Source organism: Arvicola amphibius, chromosome 3 (genome assembly GCF_903992535.2).
Source record: "Arvicola amphibius chromosome 3, mArvAmp1.2, whole genome shotgun sequence".
NCBI classification, from domain to species: domain Eukaryota; kingdom Metazoa; phylum Chordata; class Mammalia; order Rodentia; family Cricetidae; genus Arvicola; species Arvicola amphibius.
The window spans coordinates 179898084-179911995 of NC_052049.1; the positions used below are offsets into that span (position 1 = coordinate 179898084).

Here is a 13912-nt window from a genome sequence, read left to right on the forward strand (position 1 = left end):
TCAAGTTCCCACCTTCAGAAGGACTGGAGGCACAAAAGAGAAACTGAGTTCAGCAGTTTGGCACTGATACCCACACGTCTACAGTCACACCTTTGGGTGGGAACCGCCCTCCTGCCAGCAGCAGCTGTCCTCTCTCTTCTGCTCGTTCTTAACGGGTGTTTTCCTCAACCCAAGTCAGCAGCCTCCCCACATGCAGCGTTTCTCACACTATTTTGGTCTTGTGAACTCACATGCTAATTGCTGATCTTGTCTATTGCTGTTTCTTCCTCTGGCTGAGCTTTGGGTTGGATGCTTCTTTTGCAGGCCAGATTCCCTTGTATTTGTAAACATCTCTCTCCTTCTCTTTCTCCTTCTTGTTCTCCCTCTCTTCCCCTCCACAGCAACTTCTCAGTGGCCCCTGAATTGGACAAACTGCATTATTGAGAACCTGCCAGGGATGGTGAATCTGCATTGTTAAAAATTTGCCTAAATTTAGGGTCACCATGGAGACACAACTCTGGGTGTATCTATGTTCTCAGGGAGGCTTATCTGAGGAAGGAAGACCCCCTCATCCTGAGTGTGGGCTGTACCATCTCACAGGCTAGAGTTCCAGACTGGATAAGAAGGACTCAGCGTTCGTCCCTGGTTCCTGACTGCGGATGCCTGCGACCAGCTCCCTCATGCTCCTGCTGTGGTGTCTCCCCCACCATGGCGGACTGTACCCTCAGACTGTGAGTGACTATAAACCCTTCCTCGCTTGTGTAGGTTATTTTGACACAGCAAAAGAAAAGTAACCAACACAGTGTCCTATCCAGAAAACTTCACAGTAGGCACACCCTCCTCTAGCTCCTAAAGAGATGGCTCCTCCATTCCTCACACTGCTACTCCTTATAAGCCTGTAGTGCCTGCTCTTGGGAGGCTGAGGCAGGAGGATCACCTCCAGTTCAAGACCAGAGTAAGTGCAAGGTCAGCCTGGGTTGTTACATCATTGAGAACCTGTCTCAAAAATCAAAACCAGGGGTTGGTGAGATGGCTCAGCAGGGAAAGAGGCTTGCTGCAAAGCCTGATGACCTGAGTTCGATTCCCAGTTCCCACATGGTTAAGGGAGAGTTGTCCTCTGACCTCTGCATGTGCTCTGTGACGCGGGCGTCCCGCAAAAAATAAATAGATGTAATTTAACTTTTTTAAATTAAAAAAATCAAGAAAATTTAAAAAAACATAAAACAAAAAACAAGTACACACAACCCCACAGCACAGCTGTCTTTTGGGGACGCCAGCAACCCAGAGGTGGCACCGGAGTTTGTGCCTGAGGCCACACTGCTCTGAGACAGCTCTCCATTTGAACTGCAAGCACCACTCCACCGAGCCGAGTCCAACTCCCAGGCACCACGCTCCTACTGTTGTTGGGGATCCTGTTCCTCCACGTTGCTGTGCCAGTGTTGCTGTTGTCTCCACCGTCAGCAGCCAATGGCTCGTGGGCAATGGACACACCGCTGGTCTCTTCTCTGGAGCTGTCCAACGTTGCTCCTCGTCATCAGCGAGCAAATGGCTGCAGACTGTCCAGGCCTCCATGGTCCTGTCTGTCATCTTCAGTGTCCTGTCTCGGTTCCTGTTCTGCCAGCTCTTCACCCTCACCGAAGGCGGCCGCCTTTACATCACCGGATTCTTCCAAATCCTTGTTGGTCTTTGCGTGATGAGTGCAGCGGCCGTCTACACAGAGAGGCACAGAGAGTGGCAGACCAACGCTGAATATTCCTATGGCTTCGCCTACATCCTGGCCTGGGTGGCCTTTCCCCTGGCCCTCCTCAGCGGCATCGTCTACGTGATCCTACGGAAACGTGAGTGAGGCGCCTGATGCACCATCCGTCTAGGCTCTGAGCGTGCATACGGTACATGGGGAGGGAGGAAAGAAACTAGAAAACAAACCCAACAAATCAAAAGAGCTAGCCCCAAAGCCCAACTCAAGTCAAACCAAACAGAACGCAGTTGAGTGGGGACTGCTGTCAATTGAAGGTGTGTATGATACCTATGGTTTATAAAACCTATTTATAACACTTTTTACATATATGTACATAGGATTGTTTGCTTTCTATGTTGACTGTCAGCCTCATGTTGACTCTTAAAGAACCTTACATCTTGTCACTATAATCAAGAACCTTACATCTTGTCACTATAATCAAGCTCAGCATCTTTGTATTGTTTTTGTTTTCATCATTTGTTTTGCTCAGACATAAAAATCTCCCATGTGGCCCCTTTCATCTAAAATCAGACACCTCCCTCCCACTCAACCTCAAAGTGTGGGGACAAACCCCCAATGGCCAAAGGCCTTCACACTGTGGATGACCTGGTGCGTTTCACAGGAATATCCACTGCCCCAGTTGCTGTGTGGAGCCCTAAGCACTCACAGACGAAACGCCCTGACCAGAGCCCTCTGCAAAAACATCCTGGTGGCTCTGGGACACTCGTCCTCGTAGGCAGAGTACCGGCGCCACACCTTTCAACGAGAAGTTGGAGACAAGGAGTCCGTGAAACGGTGCTATAGATTTACCATTCCTCGTTATTACTAATCACTTAAACCACTCACTGGAAACTCGATTAACAGTTTGATGACGTAAAGTAGAATGGAGACCTGAATAATTGTGTGTGATATAAATGGCTCGTAACCGTTTCGTACCTAGCCAGGCTGTTGTTATTACTACAATAAATAAATCTCAAAGCCTCCATCACTCCCACAGGTTTCTCACGGTCGGAGTGTCAGGACAAGCGTCTAGACCCCTGGACTGTGAGTTCCCTGACTTGCTGGGTCTAGAGTGTTCTGTGCCTCCAAGGACTGTCTGGCAATGACTTGTATTGGCTACCAATTGTAGATGTGTATACAGTGCCCTTCTGATGCTAAGACTCCAGACTGACTCTCTCTCTCTCTCTCTCTCTCTCTCTCTCTCTCTCTCTCTCTCTCTCTCTCTCGCTTGCTTTTCCTGATTTTATACCAACTGTGTGGACTAGTAAATTATAAAAATACAAAAAGAAAAAGAAAGTAAAAATAAATAAATAAAAAACAGCTGGGCAAGGGAGTACACACCTTTAATCCCAGCACTTGAGAGGCAGAAGCAGGAAGATCTCTGAGTTCAGTGCCATCCTGCTCTACATAGTGACAGGGCAACTGGGGCTTAGTAGAGAAACACTGTCTCAAAACAAAACAAAACTGCTGGCTACTAACTGGGAAGGGCTCTGCTGAAGGCACACGAGAGATCAGAGACCTTGTGTGGAGATGGAATCCCTTCTGTTGTCCAGAACCAGCTACAGAAGAGATCCTGGCTCTGTGCCTTCCCCCTTTCTGTGTTAACTTTTCTTTTCTTTTTTTCTTTTTGGTTTTTGAGACAGGGTTTCTGTGTGTAGCTTCGGAGCCTGGAAATTGCTCTGTAGACCATCCTAGCCTCGAACTCATAGAGATCCTCCTGCCTCTGCCTGTCGAGTGCTGGGATTAAAGGCGTGCACCACCACCGCCTGGCCTGTGTTAACTTTTCTATCTTCCTCGGATTACCCGAGGAGCAGCCTGGAAATTCCTTAGACTATGTCATAGTTTTCTCTCGGTGACAAAAAGGTACAGCTTGCAGCTGAGACGTGGCTCCGAGGTAGTGTGCTGGTCTAGCTCCTAACTACTGGGTTTACAGGTGTGCACTGCCATCCTAACTCCAGCATGCCTATTTTGAGCGTGTGATATAAAAATGTTGGCGAATGTGTGTGTATACCCACATCTCCCGCATGCAATGAAATGCAGCAAAATTCTATTGAGCACTGTTAGAAGTTTTTTTTCAACAGGTTATTTTTTTCCTGTTTTATGATTTCATGTGGACATATGATTATGCAAAGACCTGTGCACTCCATTTCCTTTTGTGTCTTCTGAGCCACGTGAGGGTGCAGCTCAGGATAGAGGGTCTGTCTATAGGCATGAGATCCTTACTTCAACAAATAAAATAAGTTTGGGCCTTATTAATCAGGCGTGGTGGATGGCACCTGTAATCTCAGCATGTGGGAGGCTGGGGTAGCAGGGTCTTGAGTTCAAGGCTAGCCTTATCCATTATTATCCAAAAAATAAAAATCGGGAATTTATGGCTTTTTTAAATTTATTCTTCTTGATGTTATTTTACAACTCCCCAGAGGTGAAACTACAGACTCTCAGCTCTCACACTTCTGCTCATATCAAAAGTCTCGATGAAGTAACTTTTTTACCCAAAACCCGCCTCTGCTTCTGGAACAACTGGGTCAGACTTTGAACCCGGTCACATAAAGTTTTATTAGAAACACACTTGGGGGATTTTGGAACTAGAGGTCCGCGTCTCTGTGTACTTAAAGCGAAACTGGGCTTACTGGAGCAGAGGCCTTAGGCAGACAGAGAAGGCGCATTCAGGAGGTGAAGATCAACCAGCGAGTGTTTTGTTCGCCCATTTCACTACACCTGGACCTGGTGGCTACTGCCAGTGTATTTAACGCCACAGTTACAATATTGTTTCCCTGATCCTCAATTTATTTGTTTGCTTGTTTAATTTCTATCATCCCGTGTAGCCCAGGCTGGCCTTGAACTCAGTGTCGTAGGTGCCTATGAACTCCTGACCACTGGACCAGTGAGATGGCTCTGTTGGTAAAGTTGTGCTGCCAAACCTGATGACCTGAAATTGATACTTAGGACATGGCAGAAGCAGAGAATTGACTTCTGCAAATTATCCTCTGAATTCCACAAACATGCCATGCACAGACAGACAGACAGACACACACAACAAGTAAATGTAACTGAAGTTTTTGTCTTATTGTTTTACACTGACTCCCCTGCTTCCACCTCCCCAGTGTTGCACCCACAGGCTGTGCCCTGTGCCCCCTTTATGTAGCAAACCCAGGGCTTCACTCATGCCAGTCAAGACCCTGCCAGCTAAGCTACATCCCCAGGCCCCTGAACCTCAATTCTGGAAATCATTAAAGTGACCGTATCTCCCTTTTGAAAGTCTGAAATGAGTCTCAGCTTGTGAAAGTACTTGGTGGATTTCTGGGGCTCTGAAGGGGGAATTTGGAACTGTCAGAAACGTTTAAGCAGTAAACTGTTGTGGGTCGGGACGCGGCTAAGCCTGCATTCGATCCTAGGACCCAGGCAGAGGGAGGAGAGATGTGACTCCTGCAAGTCACCCTCAGATCGTCAGTGCACACTGTGGCAAGCGTGTGCTGCCACGCCCGCTAAATTACAATAAATGTAATTAAAAAAAAAACAAATGAAGTGCTGTGAATACAGAAAGGGGTTCATTTTGCTGAGGGGAGATTGCAGAATGAGCAGTCACTGGCAAGCTACATCAGATGGCAGAGTCCGTCAGATGGCAAACAGTCATGAAAATGCCTCAGAGCTTGAGCAGGTTACCAGTGTCCTGAAGAGTGCACGAGCAAGGATCAAGTGTGGCAAATGTTCAGGGGTGATGAAGGAAGGGTGCCCTGGTGCAAGGACCAGGTGATGCTTGGTGTTGTGTTCAGCCTTCACCTCCCTGGAAACAGCCTGAGACTGAAAACAGCATGCAGGGAACCACACGTCACCCCTCTTGGGAACACCTGTATGGGCATGAGCGACACCAGTTTGGGCAGTAAGAAAGGTTCACCATGGCTGGGTGGTAGTGGCACACACCTTTAATCCCAGCACTCGGGAGGCAGAGGCAGGTGGATCTCTGTGAGTTCGGGGCCAGCCTGGTCTACAAGAGCTAGTTCCAGGACAGGCTCCAAAGCTACAGAGAAACCCAGTTTCAAAAAACCAAAAACATAAAATAAAATAAACAAAAGAAAAAAAGAAAGAAAGGCTCACCATGACGGGGTACAACAGCAGCCTCAGATAAACTTAGGGGAGCTCAAGAGTTGCTGGGTGAGGAGAAAATGCATGCCTCCATTCATAATGCGGTCACTAGATACAAATTGTCCCCAGAAGATGACCATTCCTGAAGAAATAGTGGCTGAGCCATCAGCTGTCAATCTCCTAAGAAGTAGTAGAGGAAATGCTTCTGTCCTGAGCTGGAGTGGAATGGACAGGGGTAGAGTGGACGGGGATTGAGTAGACAGGAGTGGGGTGGACGGGGGTGGAGTGGACAGGGGTGGAGTGGACAGGCGGCTGTCCCATCTTTGAGGCCACTGCAGGATGGTAACTTGCCAGTAACTCCACACAGCTGCCTCCTTTGTGAGTGAGTGGAGACAAGAGGAGACCCCACCATGGTAGAAGGATGGGAGCCATGGACCACTATGCAGCGTTGCTCAGTCTTATGTGTGCTGGGGACAGGCAGCAGATCCTTTGCCAGTCACCACGCTTCTGTGTCACGATGGTAAAATGAACAAAGCTCTGCCAGGAAATAGGAGGCAGCCTCTGGCTGAGAAACTCCCACACCCTCTGTACAAGCTTGGAACATGCTTGGCATGAGTCCTCTTACTGATTTCCTTCAATTATCTAGAAATACATTTCACGGGCAACTTGGGAGGCAGAGGCAGGCAGATACCTGTGAGTTCGAGGCCAGCCTGGTCTACAAGAGGGAGTACCAGGATAGCCAGGGCTATACAAAGAAATCTTGTCTCAGAAAAAAAAAATACATTTCATGGCCCAAATCGGGAAACGGAGGCCAAGGAGAAAAGCAGCAGCATGCTCAGGCTCCCCATGGAGTAAGGGGAGCCTGTCACACTAGGTACAAATTTTCTTTGTGTGTGTGTGTGAGAGAGAGAGAGAGAGAGAGAGAGAGAGAGAGAGAGAGAGAGTGTGTGAAGGTGGGTGTGTAGCACACGTGTGCACACGTGTGTGGATGCAGAGGGCAGTGTCAAGTGTCTTCATGAATGGCTCTCCATGTTTTCATGTGTTTCTTTGTGAGATGGGGTCTCCCCCTGGCCCTGGAGCTTGCAGATCCTGCTAGACTGTCTGGGCAGCAAGTCTCCTGCAGTCTCTGCTGTCACCACTTTGGGATGACAAGTACACGCCACCATGCCTGGCTTCTTAAAAACTGTCAAAGTTCTAGGGACGCCACTTGGGTCTTTGTGCACTGCAGGCGTTTCACCACCCGATAGCCACCTTAGGGCCAAAGTTTTCTCTTTTTGTTTTTGTTGTTGCTGTTTTATATTTGGCTTCTCTGTGTAGCCCTGGCTGTCCTGGAACTAGATTTGTAAACCAGGTTGTCCTTGAACTCAGAGATCTGCCTGCTTCTGCCTCCCCGCCTCCCGAGTGCTGGGATTAGAGACTTGTGCTACCACTGCACATCAAATTAAAGTTTTCTAAGAAAACAAATAAGAGCTTCTCCTAAACCAGGTGGTGGTGGCGCACACCTTTAATCCTAGCACTAGGGAGGCAGAGGCAGACAGATCTCTGAAGTTGAGGTCAGCCTGGTCTACACAGGGAATGACCAGCCTGGTCTACAGAGTTCCAGGATAGCCAGGGCTACATAGAGAGATCTTGCCTAGGAAAAAGCAAAAGGAGAAAAGAAAAATCTGGACAAAGCCTATACCCTTCTCCTACTATCTTTTAGATAGGTGCAGAACGCATATACACGTTTATGGGGTACAGTGTGAGAATCCAACATATGACTACAGTGTGTAATGAATCACATCTGAGAAGGCAAGGACTAATTGCTACATGTCATTTCCTAGAGGGAGAAAGCAAAAATTCACACCTATATACACACAAAGTCAGGAGCCGCTCCAACCTCTATGTGCCCTCACCTCCCAGTGCACAACAGAAGGGCTCCTCTTGACCCAACTGGGTTCTTAGCTTTCCATTTCCCTTTGTCTCTGTCTGTCTGTCTGTCTGTCTGTCTGTCTGTCTGTGTCTCTCTCTCTCGTGCGTGTGTGTGTGTGTGCGCACACGTGTGTACACGTGTGTGCCATGGCACAGATAAGGAGGTTGGAGAACACCTTTTGGGAATCAGTTCTTCTTTCTACCATGTGGATCCCAGAGATTAAACTCAGGCCACCAAGCTTAGTGGCAAGCACCTTTGCCAGTGGAGCCTTCTTGCCAGCCCCCATGAGGAGAATTTAACAGTTAACTCATCCATTCTTCTCTTGGACTTACAGCACATGGCTAAACCTCAGGTGGGCCAACAACTCCAACTCCCACACACACCAGAAGAGCACACAGAGACACGGTCAGGAACGAAGGCTTAGCACAGCTGAATATGCAACTTTATTTTGTTTTCCATAGATTTCTCAAATTTTCCTCTTGAAGCCACTCTTTAGAAAACAAACTTCTAGAAATGCGTTCTTTATAAAGGCAGCAAGTGCTACAATGTGCACACTTAACAGAAGCATTTTAACCCGGTATCTCTCCAGATTGGCTCTTATTTTGGGAGGGATCTGCTCTCACAAACTATTGGAGTTTTCGCTCAATTCTGAGCAGTTAAACCATGGAGCTGGATGTGAGGCTTACATCTATAATCCCAGCACATGAGGACTGGGAAAAGTCAGAGCCAGCTTGGCTACACACTGAATCCTAGGGCAGGTTATGCTCCTGGTGAGGCTGTCTCAAAAACAAAACAAGGGGACTGGAGAGACAGCTCAGCAGTTAAGAGCACTACCTGCTCTTCCAGAGGACCTGGCTCAATTCCCAGCATCTACAGAACAGCTCACAGGCATCTGTAACTCCAGTTCCAGGGGGTCCAATACCCTCTTCTGGCCTCTGCAGGCACCAGGTACACATGTGGTACACAGATATACATGCAGGCAAACACCATACATGTAAAGTAACTGGGAAAACTTTAAATTACTTGAGTAAAAACACTTAGCAAATTATCTTAATGATATAACATGATAAATTATTAAAATATTATAAGAGTAACTGTTCTAACCCCGGCTGTCCTGGAATTCACTCTGTAAACCAGGCTGGACTTGAACTTGGAGCTCGCCTGCCTCTGCCTCCTGAGATCTGGGATTAAAGGCGTGTGCCACCACCACCCAGCACAACTTTATAATTTAATAGCTATTTTAACACCCACTAGTAATGACTTTTTTTGTTTTTGTTTTTTTGAGACAGAGTTTTTCTGTAGCTTTGGAGCCTGTCCTAGGAACTAGCTCTTGTAGACCAGGCTGGCCTCAAACTCAAAGATGAGCCTGCCTCTCCCTCCTAAGTGTTGGGATTAAAGGCATGCGCTACCACCTCCCAGCTTAATAATGACTTTTTTATACTTATCTCAATAGATGACATGACACATTTTAAAATGATTAAAGAGATATTGTCATACTTTATTAATATACCATCTTCCTTCCTTCTTCCTTCCTCCCTCCCTCCCTCCCTCCCTCCTTCCTTCCTTCCTTCCTTCCTTCCTTCCTTCCTTCCTTCTTTGTTAATACAAAGTATCACTATGTAGCTTTGACTGGCCTGGAACTCACTCTGTAGACCAGGCTGGGTTCACATTCACAGAGATCCGCCTGCCTCTGCCTCCCAAGTGCTGGGATTAAAGAGGTGCTCTACCACCACCTGGCTCATACAGCTCATGGGTTTTGGGTTTTGTTAATGTTTTTGTTTTTCAAAGCAGGGTTTCTCCGTGTAGCCTTGGCTATCCTGGAATTAAATTCATATACCAGGCTGTTCTCAAACTTGGAGATCCTCCTGCCTCTGCCTCCCAATTGCTGGGATAAAAAATGCTTGCCACCATGCTCACATTTTAAAAAAGAGAGAGAGATGAACTTAGGGTACTCACAAGAGCCTTTCAGAGCTAAACATTGGGGGTTTGCTTGGATTTGGTTTTGGTATTATCCAGGTAATCCTTGAATCTAAGTTCCCTTGGTCTCAGCCACAGAGCAGCTTGATTACAAGGGCATTTCACCCCTCTACCCTGATTTGAATAACCACCTGTCATAATTAAAACATATATCAGTGCCAGGCGTGGTGGCGCACACCTTTAATCCCAGCACTCGAGAGGCAGGCAAATCTCTGTGAGCTTGAAGTCAGCCAAAGATACACAGAGAATCCCTGTCTTGAAAAAACAAAAACAAATATATATATAAGCTGCATGTGGATTTTAACAGGTATGTTCTAAATGCCTGTTTCAAGCAGAGACAGGATCATCTGAAAGACTCATCACCTTCATGTGTAGCCAGGCATCAATGAACAACCCGCTATAGCAAAAGAACCAAGACCTAAGATCCTTATTTTTCTATACATCTGTCTTCATGGAGTATCACTGGAAAAACACAGGACAACAGCAAGCCAAAGTCATCAAAACAGTTCCACAAAGACGGAGATTCATTCAAAGGCTCATCTCCATGGCAGAAGAGTGATTTCCTCCACCCATCAGGGCTCTGGAGCTCTCTGGAGAGTCCCTGGGGGAGGCTGGGAAGAGGGGAGGTGTCTTCAGTGCAATCTACAAGCCCACTGAAACTGGACAGGCCTCCCCAGGTTCCCCTCTCCCTGTAGGAAGACCTGGTGTGTGAACAAACTCAGTCCAGCTAAACACATTTTGGACTGCACTTCTCCAAGGAAAGAGGAAGAGCCCCCTGCAGAGAGAGAAGCCAGCTCTCCATGAGTTTTGTTTGTCTGTTTGCTTTCCTCAGACACCTGCTCAGGGCACCCTTGCTGAAAACAAAGTGGGCTAGTGCTGGCTGTGGAGAGTTTGTTAATGCCATGCTACCGTGTTCACGTGCTTACAAAGCGTCCCGGAGGTCATGATCCACAGTGGACTGCGTGTAAGAGGAGCTGGGGGTGTCAGCTGAGTAGAGCTGAAGGAAGTCACAGTATTGGCAGAGCACAAGAGGACCCCGGCACGTTCTGAAGAGCTTGGCGATGTACTTTCGGAATTTCTCCCCGAGAAAGAAGTAAATGACGGGGTTGAGGCAGCAGTGGATGAAGGCCAGGGACTCTGTGGCCTGGATGGCGTAGTCTAGGAACCTCTGCAAGGTGCAGTTCTGAAGGACCTCAAGCTCCACCAGAGTCTCCAGGAAAAGCACCACGTTGTACGGCGTCCAGAAGCCGAGGAAGAGGACCACCACAGCGAAGATCATCCTGACGGCCCTGCTCTTCTTCTCGTTCTTGCAGTGCTGCAGGGTCCGAATGATCATGGAATAACAGAACAGCATGATCCCGAGCGGGATGACCAGCCCCAGGACGTTGATCTCCAGGGAGCTGAGGACTTTCCAGGTCGTCGAGTTGACTGAGTACTTGGTCTTGCAGTATGTGCGATTGTGCTCTGTGTAGCAAGTGCTGAACAAGAGGCCCGGAAGGGAGGCGAACACAGCCACTGACCACGTGACCAAGCTGGTGATGACCCCATAGGTCAGAGTCCTCGCTCTCAAGGAGAACACCGCGTGCACGATGGCCAGGTACCTATCGATACTCATGAGCATGATGAAGAAGATGCCACTGTAAAAGCCCACCAGGTACATCCACGAAACAATCTTGCACAGACCCAATCCAAAAACCCACTGGTCAGCTGCGTAGTAGGCCCAGAACGGGAGCGAAAGAACAAACAGCAGATCTGAGATGGCAAGGTTCAGCAGGTACACGTCGGTCATGGACTTGAGTCTCTTGTACTTGAACAATACCAGAACTACAATGGAATTTCCAAACAGACCCAACAGAAAGACCAAGGAATAAAGAGGAGGCAGGAAGAGCACCCCAAAGGCCTTGATACCTTCCTTGGTGCAAGGTTTGGGCATGTTTGTGTCGTGGTAGTAACTGTTGTACGCATTTTCGTCCTGGGTGGTGTCTGATACATCTGTGGGGTTCATCTTCGTGATCTGCGGGCTCCAGGTACAAGCAGAAGAAGCCAATGAAAAGAACAAATGAGATGCCTGGAAGAATGAAAAGAAATCAAAAGATTGCATAATGCTAGGAACAGTTGCACATGATGCTGCCCCAAATTGTACACCCTGTCCAGAAGGGACTGCAGGGTCAGAGAAAATCACCTCCACCTTGGGAGTCTGCCAGAAGCATTCACATCCTGGACTTCTCTCTCTCTCTCTGCTGGGAAGCTCATGTCCCTCAGGGATAGGTGAGGATCAGACTCCTCCCTCAAGGTGGTATGGTTTAAAATGGTTTCTGACCAGTGGGATGTCCCAGCAGGTAAAGGCACTTGCCACTGAGGTGAAGGACAGACCTGACTCTCAAGAAAGCTGTCTTCTGGCATAAATGTGCCCCCCCACATACACAATAAATATTAAAGAATAAAAGAAAGCAGGGCACGGTGACACTTGCTTTTAATTTCAGCACTCAGGAGGTAGAGACAGTTTAGAGCTCTGTGAATTTGAGGTCAACCTTGTATACTTAGAGGGTTCCACGCCAACCAGGGCTAGATAAATAGACCTTGTCTCAAAAAACAAACAAGGCGCTAAAGGGGCTGGAGAGGTGACTTAATGGTTAAGAATTCTGGTTGCTCTTCTGGAAGACCCAGGTTTGTTTTCCAGCTCCTACATGGCAGCCCACAATCATCTGTAACTCAGTTCCAGGGGACCTGATGCTCGCTTCTGCACCAGACACAAACATGCTGCCCAGACATAAAAGTAGGAAAAACATCCATACACATCAAATTAAATAAATAAAATTAAAACAAATTTTATAAAAAACTAGGGCAGATAAAATAGTCATTGGGTTAGTTGTTATCATGCCTGTCCACCTGGGTTCAATCCCTTGGACCCACAGGATAGAAGGCAGGGACCAAGAGCCACAGCTGTCACCTGACCTTCACCCTGGCAATGTAGTGCGTGTACACACACACACATACACACACACAATATCATTTTTTAAGTTAAAAAAAAAACAGAGATGATGACACACATCTTTTTTTTTTAAAATATTTACTTATTTATTATGTATACAGTATTCTGTCTGTGTGTATGCCTGCACACCAGAAGAGGGCACCAGACCCCATTACAGATGGTTGTGAGCCACCATGTGGTTGCTGGGAATTGAACTCAGGACCTTTGGAAGAGCAGGCAGTTCTCTTAACCTCTGAGCCATCTCTCCAGCCCTTTTTTTTACTTTTTGAGACAGGGTTTCTCTGTAGCTTTGGAGCCTGTCCTGGAACTAGCTCTTGTAGACCAGGCTGGTCTCGAACTCACAAAGATCCACCTGCCTCTGCCTCCCGAGTGCTGGGATTAAAGGCGTGCGCCACCACCGCCCGGCGATGACACACATCTTTAATCCCATCACTCAGGAGGCAGAGGCAGGCAGGTCTCTGAGTTTGAGGCCAGCCTGGTCTACAGAGTACCAGGACAGCCAGGGCTACATAGAAGAAACACTTTCAAATAAGTAAACAAAACATAAAAATGAATAAGTAAATTGGTGGATACAGAGATTAAAACATTTTTTGCAGTTATTCACACAAAATACTCACCTGAGCATGGTGGGAATAAGCAGCTCTCTGACCCAGGACCACCCCCACTGCTTCCTGATCTATCTCTATGGCACCCTGGCAGTCCCTACTAAATCCTTGTCATTTTGTTCAGGAATTCACATCTAATACCTCCCCATGTCTTCACTACTACATGCCTGAATCCTATAGTGCTCCTATGTGTATGTCTGTGTGCCATGTAAACATATGTGTACTCATCTGTGGACATAAGCAGTCATCTCTGCCTGCATGTATGGGGCCAGAGGGTCTCTCTCTGTCGCCTTCCACCTTCTCTTTTTGAGACACAGCCTCATCTCTGAGCCTGAAGCTCTCTGTTCTAGGTAGAGAGGCTGGCCAAGAAGCCCCCAGGATGTGCCCAACTCCACCCTGCAAGGTTAGGGCTACAGGAATGCGCTACCACACCTGGCTTTTTCTTGCCTGCCAGAGATCTGAACTCAGGGCCTTGTGCCCACTGAACCACCTCCCTAGCCCCTGCCCTGGTGTTTCTCAACAGAGATTTTGTTCTTTGTTTTTCTTGGAAACGCACATTGAAGACTTGCCGCATGGCGGGGTCTCCTGAGAGAAGTCTGTCAATGACAAACAGCGTTTCACTAGTG

The 13912-nt window shown here is 47.6% G+C and overlaps 1 protein-coding gene across 1 annotated transcript; it reads right to left on the reverse strand.

Moving 5' to 3' along the window:
- Nucleotides 1-10611: 10611 nt before the first annotated feature.
- On the reverse strand, nt 10612-11694 carry Ccr4 (C-C motif chemokine receptor 4). The gene has a single exon (XM_038324514.1). It carries the CDS (start codon nt 11692-11694, stop codon nt 10612-10614), a length of 1083 nt encoding a protein of 360 aa, XP_038180442.1.
- Between the last annotated feature and the right edge of the window lie 2218 nt (nt 11695-13912).